General features: G+C 39.9%; 1 protein-coding gene across 1 annotated transcript; it reads left to right on the plus strand.

Moving 5' to 3' along the window:
- Positions 1-520: 520 nt before the first annotated feature.
- Positions 521-10,225, plus strand: rab4b (RAB4B, member RAS oncogene family). The gene is made up of 8 exons (XM_018748887.2): positions 521-692; positions 3,896-3,976; positions 5,152-5,266; positions 5,501-5,563; positions 6,972-7,126; positions 7,574-7,669; positions 8,126-8,287; positions 8,522-10,225. Exons 1-7 carry the CDS (start codon positions 677-679, stop codon positions 8,239-8,241), a joined length of 642 nt encoding a protein of 213 aa, XP_018604403.1. The 5' UTR covers positions 521-676; the 3' UTR covers positions 8,242-8,287; positions 8,522-10,225.
- Positions 10,226-12,547: the final 2,322 nt, after the last annotated feature.

Here is a 12,547-nt window from a genome sequence, read left to right on the forward strand (position 1 = left end):
TCATAGAGGAAATGTATACTTGTTTTTGAACTTTGTGTTTATTGCTCTTTGTATTAGTAAAATGAGTTTAGATGAGTGAATAAGCTCTGTCAGGTTAATGATAAGTGTTTTTATGATAAAATGTTTGTATGTGGTTTTTGTGTTTGTGGCGTAGAAGTTTGGAGAGTTTTAATTCTTGTTTTTATGGTATAAAATAAAGTATGGGAAAAAAGTCCTTCAAGAAAAGGTGTCTTCGGAAGGAAAGCATTATTTTCCTGTGTGTGCCGCTGTTCTAATGAACGTTCGTAATGAGCACTGCCTGTGCGTCCTTCTTCGCCCCATCCGAACCCAGAGCGATACGCGCCACAATATATACATACATATTATGCGTATTGGCCGATGTTGCTCTGTTAACAAATTGCCTTTCGTTATAGCTCTTTCACATGCTAATCATAGCGGTTTTATTCGCAGGAGCAGCGTGGTGTAATACGTGTTTACGTTCCCACGTAAATACGTCATCACGTTCTACGTGTGCAGCTCTTGTAGGTAGGAAGAGTGTGACGACAGATGTCCGGTCCAGAAGAGGACATTGCTCATTAGATAATCGTTTGAGAAGCAAAATTTAAATCTTTTTGCGGTTAAACCTTCGGTTTTAACACGAGGTCATATCTGTCTCATTAGATTCCGCAAGAAGGAGATGTCGGAGACGTACGGTATGTCCCAGATTGTGTAAAAACGACACCCGCCCGGCACACCATCTGAATTACCTGACTGACTGAGGTTCTACTTTTTTTGTTTACGTGTTGGACAACTCAAAATCTTTCAGATACCGAGTGAATATTTTAAAAAAATCGCCACTTTCTCGTTTAGGAATACATTTCAAATATGTATTCGTGTGTATGAAGACGGCGACAGCTGTCCAAAGACTTTCTGAAGTATTGGCGTAGTGACTCTCAGTACTCTCGGCTAGCTAGCCAACTACATTTTGTAGTTTTAAATTAATCATGATAATGTATGTCGTACTTTTTTGATGTGATAAAAATGTTTATTCTTGGTTAATACAATATTATTGGCCTGTATGCTTCGATAGCAGTGTTGTTGCATGATGATTTAGCAGGTGATGTGTGATGAATTCGTGCTTCAGTCAGTGACATTTTAAACTTAAAGCGCATATTATATATTAAAGCGGCATACGAACAATTGCAACGTAGGAGGGTAATTAATGAAACATTTTTGCTGCATGTGCGTACGTCTTCATCAGTCGACCTTGGTCTTGCAGTCGCGACACTTTCAGTGATGGGCTAGTTTTGCACGGTGCACGAGACACACAGATATATGTAGTTAATCTGGAAGGATGTATGTGGTGGTGTGCCTCGCGCGCCTTGCGGCTTGCATCGTCACACATGCATACACGAGTATCCAGGCAAGGTGCAGTGAAAACGAGGTATGTGTGGTGTTACACTCGTATTACAGCAAATTGGAGGGGGGCAAAACATTTTTGGTTAGTGACAGCTAGTTATTAGTGATACTGACAGCCTGCATGTGTGGGATCTGAATATAAAACAGGGGGAAAGATTATGCAGCAAGGGGACTGATGTTGTGGCTCTGCGTACTTCATATCAAGTTCTCTCAGCAGGCTTATTGCGTATTACACCAAGTTTTGTCCTGGAACACTTTCAGTTTTTTACAGCAAAAAAATCTATCCCATGGTAGGTTGTATATTGCCCAAGTAAAGTATGTAACCCACAGGTGTGTAATTTTACCTCCCGTTTAACATTTCCCAGTGCGGTGTAAGTGACTACAGAATAATGACTGCTTGCACTGAGTGCATGCGAAACTATATATATGTTACCGTCTTTAATCTGATTGGAATAAACATGTTTCTCTGTGAGGCTTTGTGTCAGCCTGGAAATTTTGTTTATGTTCTCTGAATTGACAGTCAAAGAAGTGAGAGCGATACCGTGTGCATCGGTCCAGCACTCGCTCTGTCCTCCAGCCATTTCGTGCAGCATCTCCCCCCCCCATCCCCACACTTACATTCTGAAATGCAGTACAACTAGTCTCCTCTGCCAGGAAAGGGAGACACTTCCTTGTACTAATGGTTCTGAGTTAATGCCAGCTGGAGGCCCTCTGATTGTCTCCCATTGATTTTCCTTGAGCTTCCCCCTCACTCACATTATGGAATTCAGTTAGGATGAATGTGTTTTCAGCTGAGTAAGCATCACTGTAGTTTAAAATAGACCAGGTTCTCTTGAAGTTTTAAATGCGTTTTTTAGCAACTAAAATACAAGGATGACAAATATCTGGAAACTGAAAGCTGGGGAGAGGTGCCGACTAAGAGGAGACCAGATATTAACCAGAAATGAGTTGAGCAAGGCCTAATCATTGTTTCTGATGTTTGACATTGGCAACCATCTTTTATCTGAAGTCGTGTAGGCAGTTCTCAACGTACATCATGCAGAAGGCTGATACTTGCGTGTCAGTGGACTGTCTTGTTTGAAATCAATGTCTGTATTACCAAAAGGAGAATTATATAATTATAGAATGCCATGCATTCCAAAACGCTGGATTTCTAAAAGATGCAAGGATCCTTGGTTGTTGTTTGTGCAGATTCGGTATGGTCACGTGATGGGTTACTGCCTTGTACCCCTAATGAGATTTGAAGGATAGAGACAGGAGGGGAGATACCACCCAAGTCACTGCTTGACTTTAATCAGAGTGCTCTGCTTTTGTTGCTGTAGAAGGAAATGTGTGTTGATGTACTAGCAGCAGGTGCCCAGCTTAAGATGTCTTGTCTTTGTTACACACATGCAAGCTCTGTATGCACTTAGCAGTATTAATAATAATAATAAGACATTTTTAATACATTTTAAGAAAATCCTTTAATTTGACTGTTTTTTTTAGGTATGAAGAGAATTAGCTGTAATTACTAAATAGTCAGTAACAGCTCATTATTTTACTTTGCTGGTGGCACAGCAAGTAGTACTGATGCCTCAGGTTCCTTGATTGTAACTTCAGTGAGTTTGGGTTCAAAACTGACTTAGTCTGTGTGAAGTTTGCGTGTTTTCTTGCGTTTGTGTGGGTGTCCCCTGAGGTGTTCTTGTTTCCTCCAAAAGTCCAAAGACATGTTTCAGATGAAATGCTGAGTCTAAATTGCCTGTTTTGTGTGTGTGTGTGTGTGTGTGTGTGTGTGTGTGGTTAATGAATGAATGGGTGAGTGAGGGCTTAGAATTAATATTTAGAATCCTTATTTTTGTCAGTCTCTTTCTCTGTAAATTGGCAAGTAGCATGGTGGTTAGAGCTGCTGTCTTTGGACTTGGAGGTCGCAGGTTGGAATCCTACCTTCTGCTGTAGTATGTTTCACCAAGGTACTATGAAGTGCTGCAGTGAAAATTACCCAGAGGTATAAATGGGTAAATAATTGTAGGCAGCTTAAGCTTGTGAATTGCTCTGGAGAAAAAAAAAATCAGCTTAATTAATACGGGTGAATATAGTAACTATGGCTGGGGACAGCATTATTGCCTCTGAAATGTGTTTAACACTATAACATAAGTTATTTATTACCTCCTTAATATAATATTGCAGAGTGTTGTGTCCAGTGGCCTCACTTCCAAGTGCTCCAAGATGAACAATTCCACTTTACTGTGACCAAAATAGTTCCAGAGGGAATAAAGTACTGCCTTTGAACACCTTCTTGTAATCATCTTAATCAGCAAGCCTACCATGTATGTTTGTTTTTATTAGACTTTTGTCAAGTAATTCAAGGGCAGTCTGGCAAAAGCTTGGGGTTGGGTAACAGAGGCACTCTGCAGAGAAATGACTGAACCTGAATTGGAGAAAACAATTCCTTAAGTTTAGCATATGCTAATAAGATGTGTCACTTTTGGGATTGTTGTTCATTTTTGTTTGGTTTCAGATTTCCTCTTCAAGTTCCTGGTGATTGGCAGCGCTGGGACAGGGAAGTCCTGTCTCCTCCACCAGTTCATTGAGAGCAAATGTAAGAAGTGTCTGCCTTCTCTCTCTCTCTCTCACACACACACACACACACACACACAAACATGTGCAGTGCAGTTCATACCCCAAATCCTCTTACTGGTTCAGTATGCGTGGCTCCTCATCACTGGCAACCAGTTAGAGAGATCAGCATCTTCTTCGATCCAACAACAGGGGTCCAAAAGGACCTGTTCCAGCAGTATCCTCTGTGCTCAGAAGCATCCAACAGCTTCCAAAAGAGCTACCATAGGCAACTGTTCTTGATGGATCAATTCCTTGGCTGTGACAGGCCTTTGTCATAATGTATAACACCAGATGTTAATGCCAGAACTCCATTATCTTTCTAACATTTATAGGCATGTTGGTCCTTTGTCATTAAAGCAACAGAGCAAATGAAATGATTAAATGTGCAATCAAGGTGGCTTTAGTCACTGCTGGCATTGCTAAAATTTCTTTGGGGCACCCTGTCTTTTCAACAAAGAAGACTGTTTTGTGTATTGTTTTTAATCTTTGTCAATTTTGACTTAGTATTAGTACCAATGGAGACATAATGACAAGGTAGTATTCTTGTAAAAAATTATATGAATATATCTGTGGCCTTTTTTTGGCAGATTTCAAAACACTTGTGTAGCTCAGTGTCACTGCATTAAAGGCTGCAGAATGTAACACCTTCTAATTAGCTACATTCATGTTACCTTCTGAATTTTTTCCAGTGTTTCTTTCCAAAATATAAAGTACCACATTAATACACTTTGCGATCTCTGCTTGTTGGTATTGTTGTTTGATCTTAGTCCAGAATGGCTCCTGTAGCCTTTTAGCGGATTATGTTCTCATCTCTGCAAGCAAAGGGATTTTTTTGGCTGCTTCATTCCTCCAGGGCCCTAGGGGGAGCCGCTGTTCTCTAGTGAAGTCATTACTTTTATGACTTTCCATACTAAACCTGTGGCAACTTACTAGTGGATTAGGGATTTTTCATTATGGCTCTGAGGGACTGAGGAAGGGTAAAAATTCAGCTTTATCCATTTCCAGTCCTAAATCATTGAAGCAGTCTGTACAAAATATCCAACAAATCTTACTTTAGTTTATAAACTTGAGATTGTCTTTAAGATTTTAGTGTCTCTAAGCAAGAGGTGCTCATGACATGGTGTGACAGTCCATGCTCCACTCTTTCATGTCCAGTCAAACAGGACTCAAACCACACCATAGGAGTAGAGTTTGGATCACGGGTTGTGAATGTTGGGGGAAAGACTGTCAAACTGCAGATCTGGGACACAGCTGGGCAAGAGCGATTCAGGTAGAGTATTCCATTTCACCAGTAGGGCTCTGAATAAATGAGGGGTAGAATAGTTTTTATGTTCCAAACTGTGTAGGTGACAGATATCTCTTTAAGGGTCACATAAACTGTGATTGATGATAACCTAAAATCCATGGGGAGGACTGTAATTGGATGACTGTAATAAGGGATGATCATGAAACAAGGGATGATTTGCAGAGGTCAAACGGCTCCTCTTTTACCATAATCCCCTAGATCAGTGACTCGCAGTTACTACCGGGGGGCAGCCGGAGCTCTACTAGTCTATGACATCACAAGGTAAGATGGCAGTGTATACTGCACAGTGTGACAGCAACCAAGTGCCTGCCTGTGAATTGCATTTGACAAGGACAACCAGACCTTCATGAAAAAATCCTGCTAACGCAGAAGTAAAATGAGTAAAAGGACATTTGTGGAGACACTGGCAATCTACTTGCATTCATTGTCTCTTCAAATGTGTTCAAAAAAAAAAAAAATCAAACATCTGAAATAAACGCTAAGGGCAAACTTGACAATTTTATCGAAACAGATGGTGGAAGTTGAGTTAAAAACAAACTCAATATCTTTATTTAATAAACCTGGAGACCTGATGGATGACTACTACCATATTGTCTTGGTAATCAAGATAGAGCAAGCACCATAATGCAGTCTGACAGGCCTTTAAATAAAGTGTCCTCAGCCGACGGGCCTCGGCCAACGAGCTGTAGTCGATTAGGCAGAGCCCGAGCACTGTATTAGGGCTTTATATCTCCTAGTCTGAACACACTTAGAGCATATGGCCAGGCGCTCACAAATGATTGTCCTCTTCCCCCTTTTCTCGGACAATAAGGTTTAATCAGAGAAAAACGCCTCCAGTGCCTGTATTAGCCTGAGATTGTAATTCATCTCTCAGGCTGATTCAAATAGTCCTGTAATGCAAAGATCACGCATCCTCAGGGAACTTAACTGTTCTTTGCCGAAGAAAAAACAAGTTGGGTATCATCTTGCTTGTCCTCAAGTCCTACCCCACCAGTGACTATGAAGTGAATTAAGGCTAAATAGACAGATTTGTATAATAAAAGTGGTTTAAGCTTTTAAATGGAAACATTCACTCCTTCATGTAGACTGAGAGCAAAATGTAATTGTGCAGATTCTTAAATGATTCCATTGACTTTATAAAAGACTTTATAAATCTCATTGAATTTATAAATAACTTAATACAAAAAAGTAGTACAGTATGGACTAAATGCAACCATGTCTGGATTGAAACCTTAAGAGAAATGTATATATTAATGTGTAACTTTTGATTTAAAAATTGACTTACCTTATTCTGTTCATGATTGAGGATCACTACAGAAAGGGGTACTATACTGTATTAGTTGTCGTTTATGACTCATGGCGACCCTATGTGTAACAGAGCAAATCGCAAAACGTTCTGTTATGATTCATAGAGCTTTCATTGGTGATTTTTTGGAGTAGGTTGCCATGTCTTTCTCCCTAGTCTGCTCTTTGTCTGGAAGCTCCACTGAAACCTGTCCATCCATGGGTGACCCTTCTGGTAGTGGAACTACTGGTGGCATAGCTTCCAGCATCATAGCAACATGCAAGCCACCACAGTACAACAAACTGACAGATGGGTGGTGGACTGTACTGTATACAAGGTAATATTTTCAGTGTTGAAAATATTCTGCCTCTTCCCCTGTGTCAGCCGCGAGACATACAACGCTCTGACCAATTGGCTGACGGATGCAAGGACATTGGCAAGCCCCAATATTGTCATCATCCTCTGTGGGAACAAGAAGGACTTGGATGCTGACCGGGAAGTGACCTTCCTGGAGGCTTCACGCTTTGCCCAGGAGAACGGTGACCTCCCAGTCCCTAGTGCTTCCCCCTTTCCAGCCTGATTGTCAATGTTTTCAATTAGCAGATGCACTTGGAGTACCCATGCAGTGTTCACGTCAGTTTTCTTTTATGCCAAGCATCATAAGTCATGATTTCATTGAGTACTGTTTATTCCTCTGCACCACTGAATCCTCTCCAATATATTGAAGGTAGTAATTTGTTGGAGCTATCATCTAGCCACTAAAATTTGTTGCTCCACCTTCTGCGTGACAGCTGTTGGGATCATACAGTGCTGTGTCATTCAGTTCCTTCCACTTCTTGCCTTGGCTTGACCTTGCTTGGCTCTGTCTTTCTACAAATGGCCCATTACTATTATTACTAGTTTCACTTTCATTCCAAGGGATTTGCTAGTTCATTGTGCGTTTTCAAATATATGTTGACCTTTGAGCTGTTCTGTCTGTACTTCAGAGCTCATGTTCCTGGAGACAAGCGCCCTGACAGGAGAGAATGTGGAGGAGGCTTTCCTCAAGTGTGCTCGTACCATCCTTAACAAGATTGAGTCAGGTAAATTCCCAAGCACGCACAGCCAGGCCATTAGTCAAGGGGGACCCTGCTTTTGCCCGAATATTGTACCTGAATATTTTTTTCAGTGAAAATAATCCACTAACTAAAAGGGGTAATTTTTTAACATTTGAAAGCTGTATAATTGAATTTAGTTAAAGCATCAGTGGAACCCTTATGCTGTAAAACAAGAGCATACATGTATATAGTACTGTATACTGTTTTATCAAAATTTAATACAGTGTAATTTACACTCAAGGAAATAGATGAATAATATAGTATACAGATCAGCTTCTGCTATGTAATTTATATAAATTCCCTCTAGTGAAACTAACTTAGTTGTTAAAAGATTTCTGTTGATTTTGCCATGAATGTAGTATACGTCAGTGTATTTCTCGGTATGAAGTGCCTTATAAAACATCTAGTATACATATGTATTACTGTATGTTGTTTCTGCAGGCGAGTTGGACCCAGAGCGGATGGGCTCTGGAATCCAGTATGGCGATGCCTCCCTCAGGCAGCTGCGACAGTCTCAGGGGTCCACAACACAAAACAAGCAGCAGTGTACCTGCTAGGGCCCACCACCCTCTTGCTCCCAGATTCTCAGGGTGCCCCTCTCAGGTAGGCAGAACCAGTTGTCCCAGCTTTAGCCCAGTGTACTAGACATGAACACCTACATTTATTTGCCAAATTTCAGTAATATTACACCACGTGCAAATTCCATTCAGTATTTTTTATAAATGCTACATAGTTGCATTTAAGTATTATAAAGTGTTGCATGTTATTTAGTGTCTTCCTCTTCTAATGTTGAACTGTTGGTTTATAGGAATCCTCACTCCTATCTCTTACCCCTAGATCAACCTGGATCTCTCAAACTGAGGACTGTCTGTGATACCTAACCCAAGACTCTATAGCACATCTTCCCAGGAAGGGAATGTAGGCCCATGTGGAACACTGGGCTAGGTACCCTGTTCTTTGCAGGCCCAAGGAGGCCTGTCCCCTTACATCACATGAACCAGGGACCACATCCCAGGGGATGGCCTAGAGGGGTGCGACCACCTAGGACCACACATAGCAATTTCCTGTTCTCACAAGTCAAGGATGGTAGAGTCACCACAGGTTATATTTCACTGCCCATGTTCCTTATTTAGAAACAACTCCTTAGGATCCTGAAACACCAAGATTTGTTGGTGGAGCACACAAAAAATACCATTCACAGTGGAACTTACTCGTGTTGTAGATCATTCAAAGAATGATAAAGTGTCCACCTGGAGCCTTTTCTCTCACAGCCTCCTAGTGGCATAGCATGAAGTGCCAGCCTATAAGAACTGTAATTGTGTTCCTCTTATGGCCTCTACCTTGATAATCGTCAGATTGTTTCAGGAACCTAAGCTGTATTTGTGAGATGCCTCTGAAATTAAGAAAAAGATTAATAGTAGAATTACTGTTAAAAGAATGAATATAATCCAGTTAATAGTTATTACTGATTTAGGCAAACTTAGCCATTGTTATGATCTTTTACGTATTATTTTTAGTTGTCCAAATGGTTGGTTTTTTAAGGAATAACAATGTTGTGGCCTTTACCTTGCCCATATTGTTCTTTGATAGCATAATTAAAAAAGAGAACCTGTTAGGTTTATGAAGATATTACCATATCACAGACAAGTCTGCTGAAAGCACAAGGCAGAGGTTTTCACTGTCAAAAAAAAGAAAAATTACCTTCTGACTGCATATACATAGTTATATTGTGAATATCTGAATTTGTTGTGTATTGTTGCTGTTGCACTTTTTCCCCAGAAAGGACCCGTATCAATGTGATTTTTAATTTGCAGTTATACTGTTGTCGGGGTTACGAGGGCTCTCCTATCACAGTTAGGCTTCTTTTGTCTTTCTGGCCCTCACACTGGGTGCCTGCCTCATATTTCTGTCAGTCTGTTAGCATGAATGACTCCACCAGAGTAAGGTTAGCATATTTCATGAACAAAATTGTAGAAGACCTGCTTTGTTTCTACAAGTCATTAAACCTTTTTCATCGCATAGCTTACAGTTTTTAGATGCAACCCCATTGGCCCTTATGGTCCTCATACTATATTGCAAACCTAGTGTAACTGTGTTGGTATTTATCTGCTGTGTGATGTACTACTGTAAATTTTACAGCCGCAGCCACATCGCAATAAACAGAATGTAGGAAAGGCTATAGTGAATACAGTGGAGTCTTCTAGGTATTGGCTGGTTTGGCTTTGCTTTGGCTAGTATTTCCTGTTGAATTTTTACTGTTGATACTATTGATCATTACATCTGAAAAAGATACAACAAAAATAAGTACATTAAATGTACACTGGTCTGATTATATACAAAATCTTTTATATGCAGTAAAGAGGAGGGCATATTGGCAGAAGAGTACACTGGCTCCTCAACTTACGAACACTTTGGACTGGAGGTCTGTTGGCAGTTCAAATAGTTTGCAATTCCAGTTACTATGTCACAATCAATAAAAACAGCTTAATCCCAAAGTTTATTAATGTGTTAAGTTTAAAAAAAAAAAAAAAAAAAAAAAAATGAATTCAAATTTGCTGTAAGACTTTATTCTGTTTCCATCAACAGATCGTACAATGTCGGGTTTCGTTGTTCCTCTATACTGTGGCAGGAAACACTGTGGACAGAATTCCAGTCGACTTACCAAGTACATGTCTCATTTGCAAATGAGGACAAAATCAAAAGAGGTGACAAGAGTGGGACCAGTTCATCACATGAACATGCAGAGCATTCATCAGAATCTTGGCATGACTGAAAGAACTTCCCTACCTCAAATTTAGCGCTGTATTCTGTTGCATCCGTGAGACAGTGCCATGTTACTCCATCAGGCACCACAATGTGGTAGAGAAAGTAAAATGAGCTTTAGTGTAATGGAGGATTGCGTGAGGAGAATGTATTAAGTTTCACCTTAAATGCTGACTGCGTGTCTCATAGTAAACTTGGAATACCACTGGCCAAGAGGAAGTGACAAATTGATCACATAAACACATTCTAAAACATCTAGTCTTTTACAATCAAAATAGCATAATAGAAATGTACAGCTGTTTATTTGCTGGGTAGTTTTTATATAGAGGAATAATGAATTCTAAAACAGTTACTCTCCCACTTGTTTTGCTGCCCCTATTGGCAGAAATTGGAATTGCAGGTGTTTTTTGTACAAGTGAAGAAAATGCTATTAAAAATACACTTTAAATTGTGTCTTTGAAAATTTGTAAGTCGGCTGTTCATGACACAAGGTACCGGTGGACTGAAAACAAAAATACCGTGTCTACACAAATGCTTATTCAAAGCCAACTGACAAATGACATCATGTACAGTTCTCATGTTGTCACTTAAAACACCAGATATAAACTGTAAGCATGGTAGTAGCAAGGGAATTTAGTCTTTCACCCCATTCTGTTTTGATGCCCTTTCTAGCCATCTATCAGCCGAGTGCTTGAAAACGGGTAACATTTGCTCTGCAAGAACATTTTATCAGATCAGTCAAGAAATGCAATTAAAATTAACTGCAAGATAACTGTTTAGGAAAATTTGTAACTTGAGGAGCCAGTGTATAGAGTTTCAAGTGAAAGAATTGTCTCATTTGAAGGTAAAGATCAGAAACACATTTCGTGTCCCCTAGTTATATTTGATGGCACAGTTTGGTGAACCACTGCAGACAAAATGGGAAATTGACTGACGCTCCACCTGCATCTTTTATCAGTGACTGTATGGTATTTATTTTTGACTATGATTTTCTTCTGTGCTTGTATTCATTTCTGTAACTGTAAAGAAATATTAAGTACTTGTACAGTGATTTTATTTTTTTTACCAGAAGATCTTTAAATATGAATCAAATTTATTAATATGATTATACAAACATCTCTTACTAAAAAACAACTGAGCTAGTGGTCTTAAATTCAGAACATTCCAGATCATTTACTTTTGTTCTTCAGATATGCAGTATAATATCTTTTTATAGCATACCTCAGTGAGCTCATCATACTCCTTGCATTATGAGGATGTTTGCAGGGAGCACATTTTATTGCCCTTGTGAATGTGTGGATCACAAATTCTGCAAGGAATAGATTGATTTCTGTGAACTGTAAAATGGTGTATTATCTTTCCATGTGAGGTCTCTCCCTCTCTCACACACATACACACACAAAATGGTTGCTCAGTGGTAGTAGTAGGACCTCTCCCCCCATTACTCCCTGACCTGCTGTTTAACATAAATCCACCAGTTTACCCTGTAAATCATCGCTTAGTTGTTACTTAGTAACCAATGTGTTCTCATCATTACTAATACTGTATATTGGAATCACCTACAGTGTATATATGGGTTGTCTTTTTTGTGAATTGCCTATGAATCTGCAAGACTGCAGATCACCTGAAAGTTGCTTCCCCCCCAAAATTGACAAATTGTTTGCTGCAGGAGTTGTTAGTGGCTGACCAAAGATCTGAAGAATGACTTCCCCTTCAGATTGTTTTAACTGCTTATTTTGCATTTGCTTCTTTGTCATTCACTGTGATTGTTAATTTATGTAAACGTTTGAGAATTTCAAATGTCTCATCTGTGTTAATGTGGAATGTATGTTGTGTGTGTGACTCTGATGTAACATATCAGCAGCAGTGGTCCTGCCCAAACAGTGGTCTCCCGTGCTGCATGGGTGCTGACAAGACTCTTCAGCAGTGACTCGAGTCTTCAGACCTTGAAGGATGAGGTTCCTCCTACTTCAGCCAAACAGGAAATGGAGAACACTTGAGAATCTCAGGCCAGCTGACACACACCAGCAGAGCGGAGTCAAAAGAGTGTGACCACAGACAAACAGCAACCAGCAAAAGTGAGTTTCTTCATCCCAGTGC

This window comes from Scleropages formosus, chromosome 10, assembly GCF_900964775.1.
Source record: "Scleropages formosus chromosome 10, fSclFor1.1, whole genome shotgun sequence".
NCBI classification, from domain to species: domain Eukaryota; kingdom Metazoa; phylum Chordata; class Actinopteri; order Osteoglossiformes; family Osteoglossidae; genus Scleropages; species Scleropages formosus.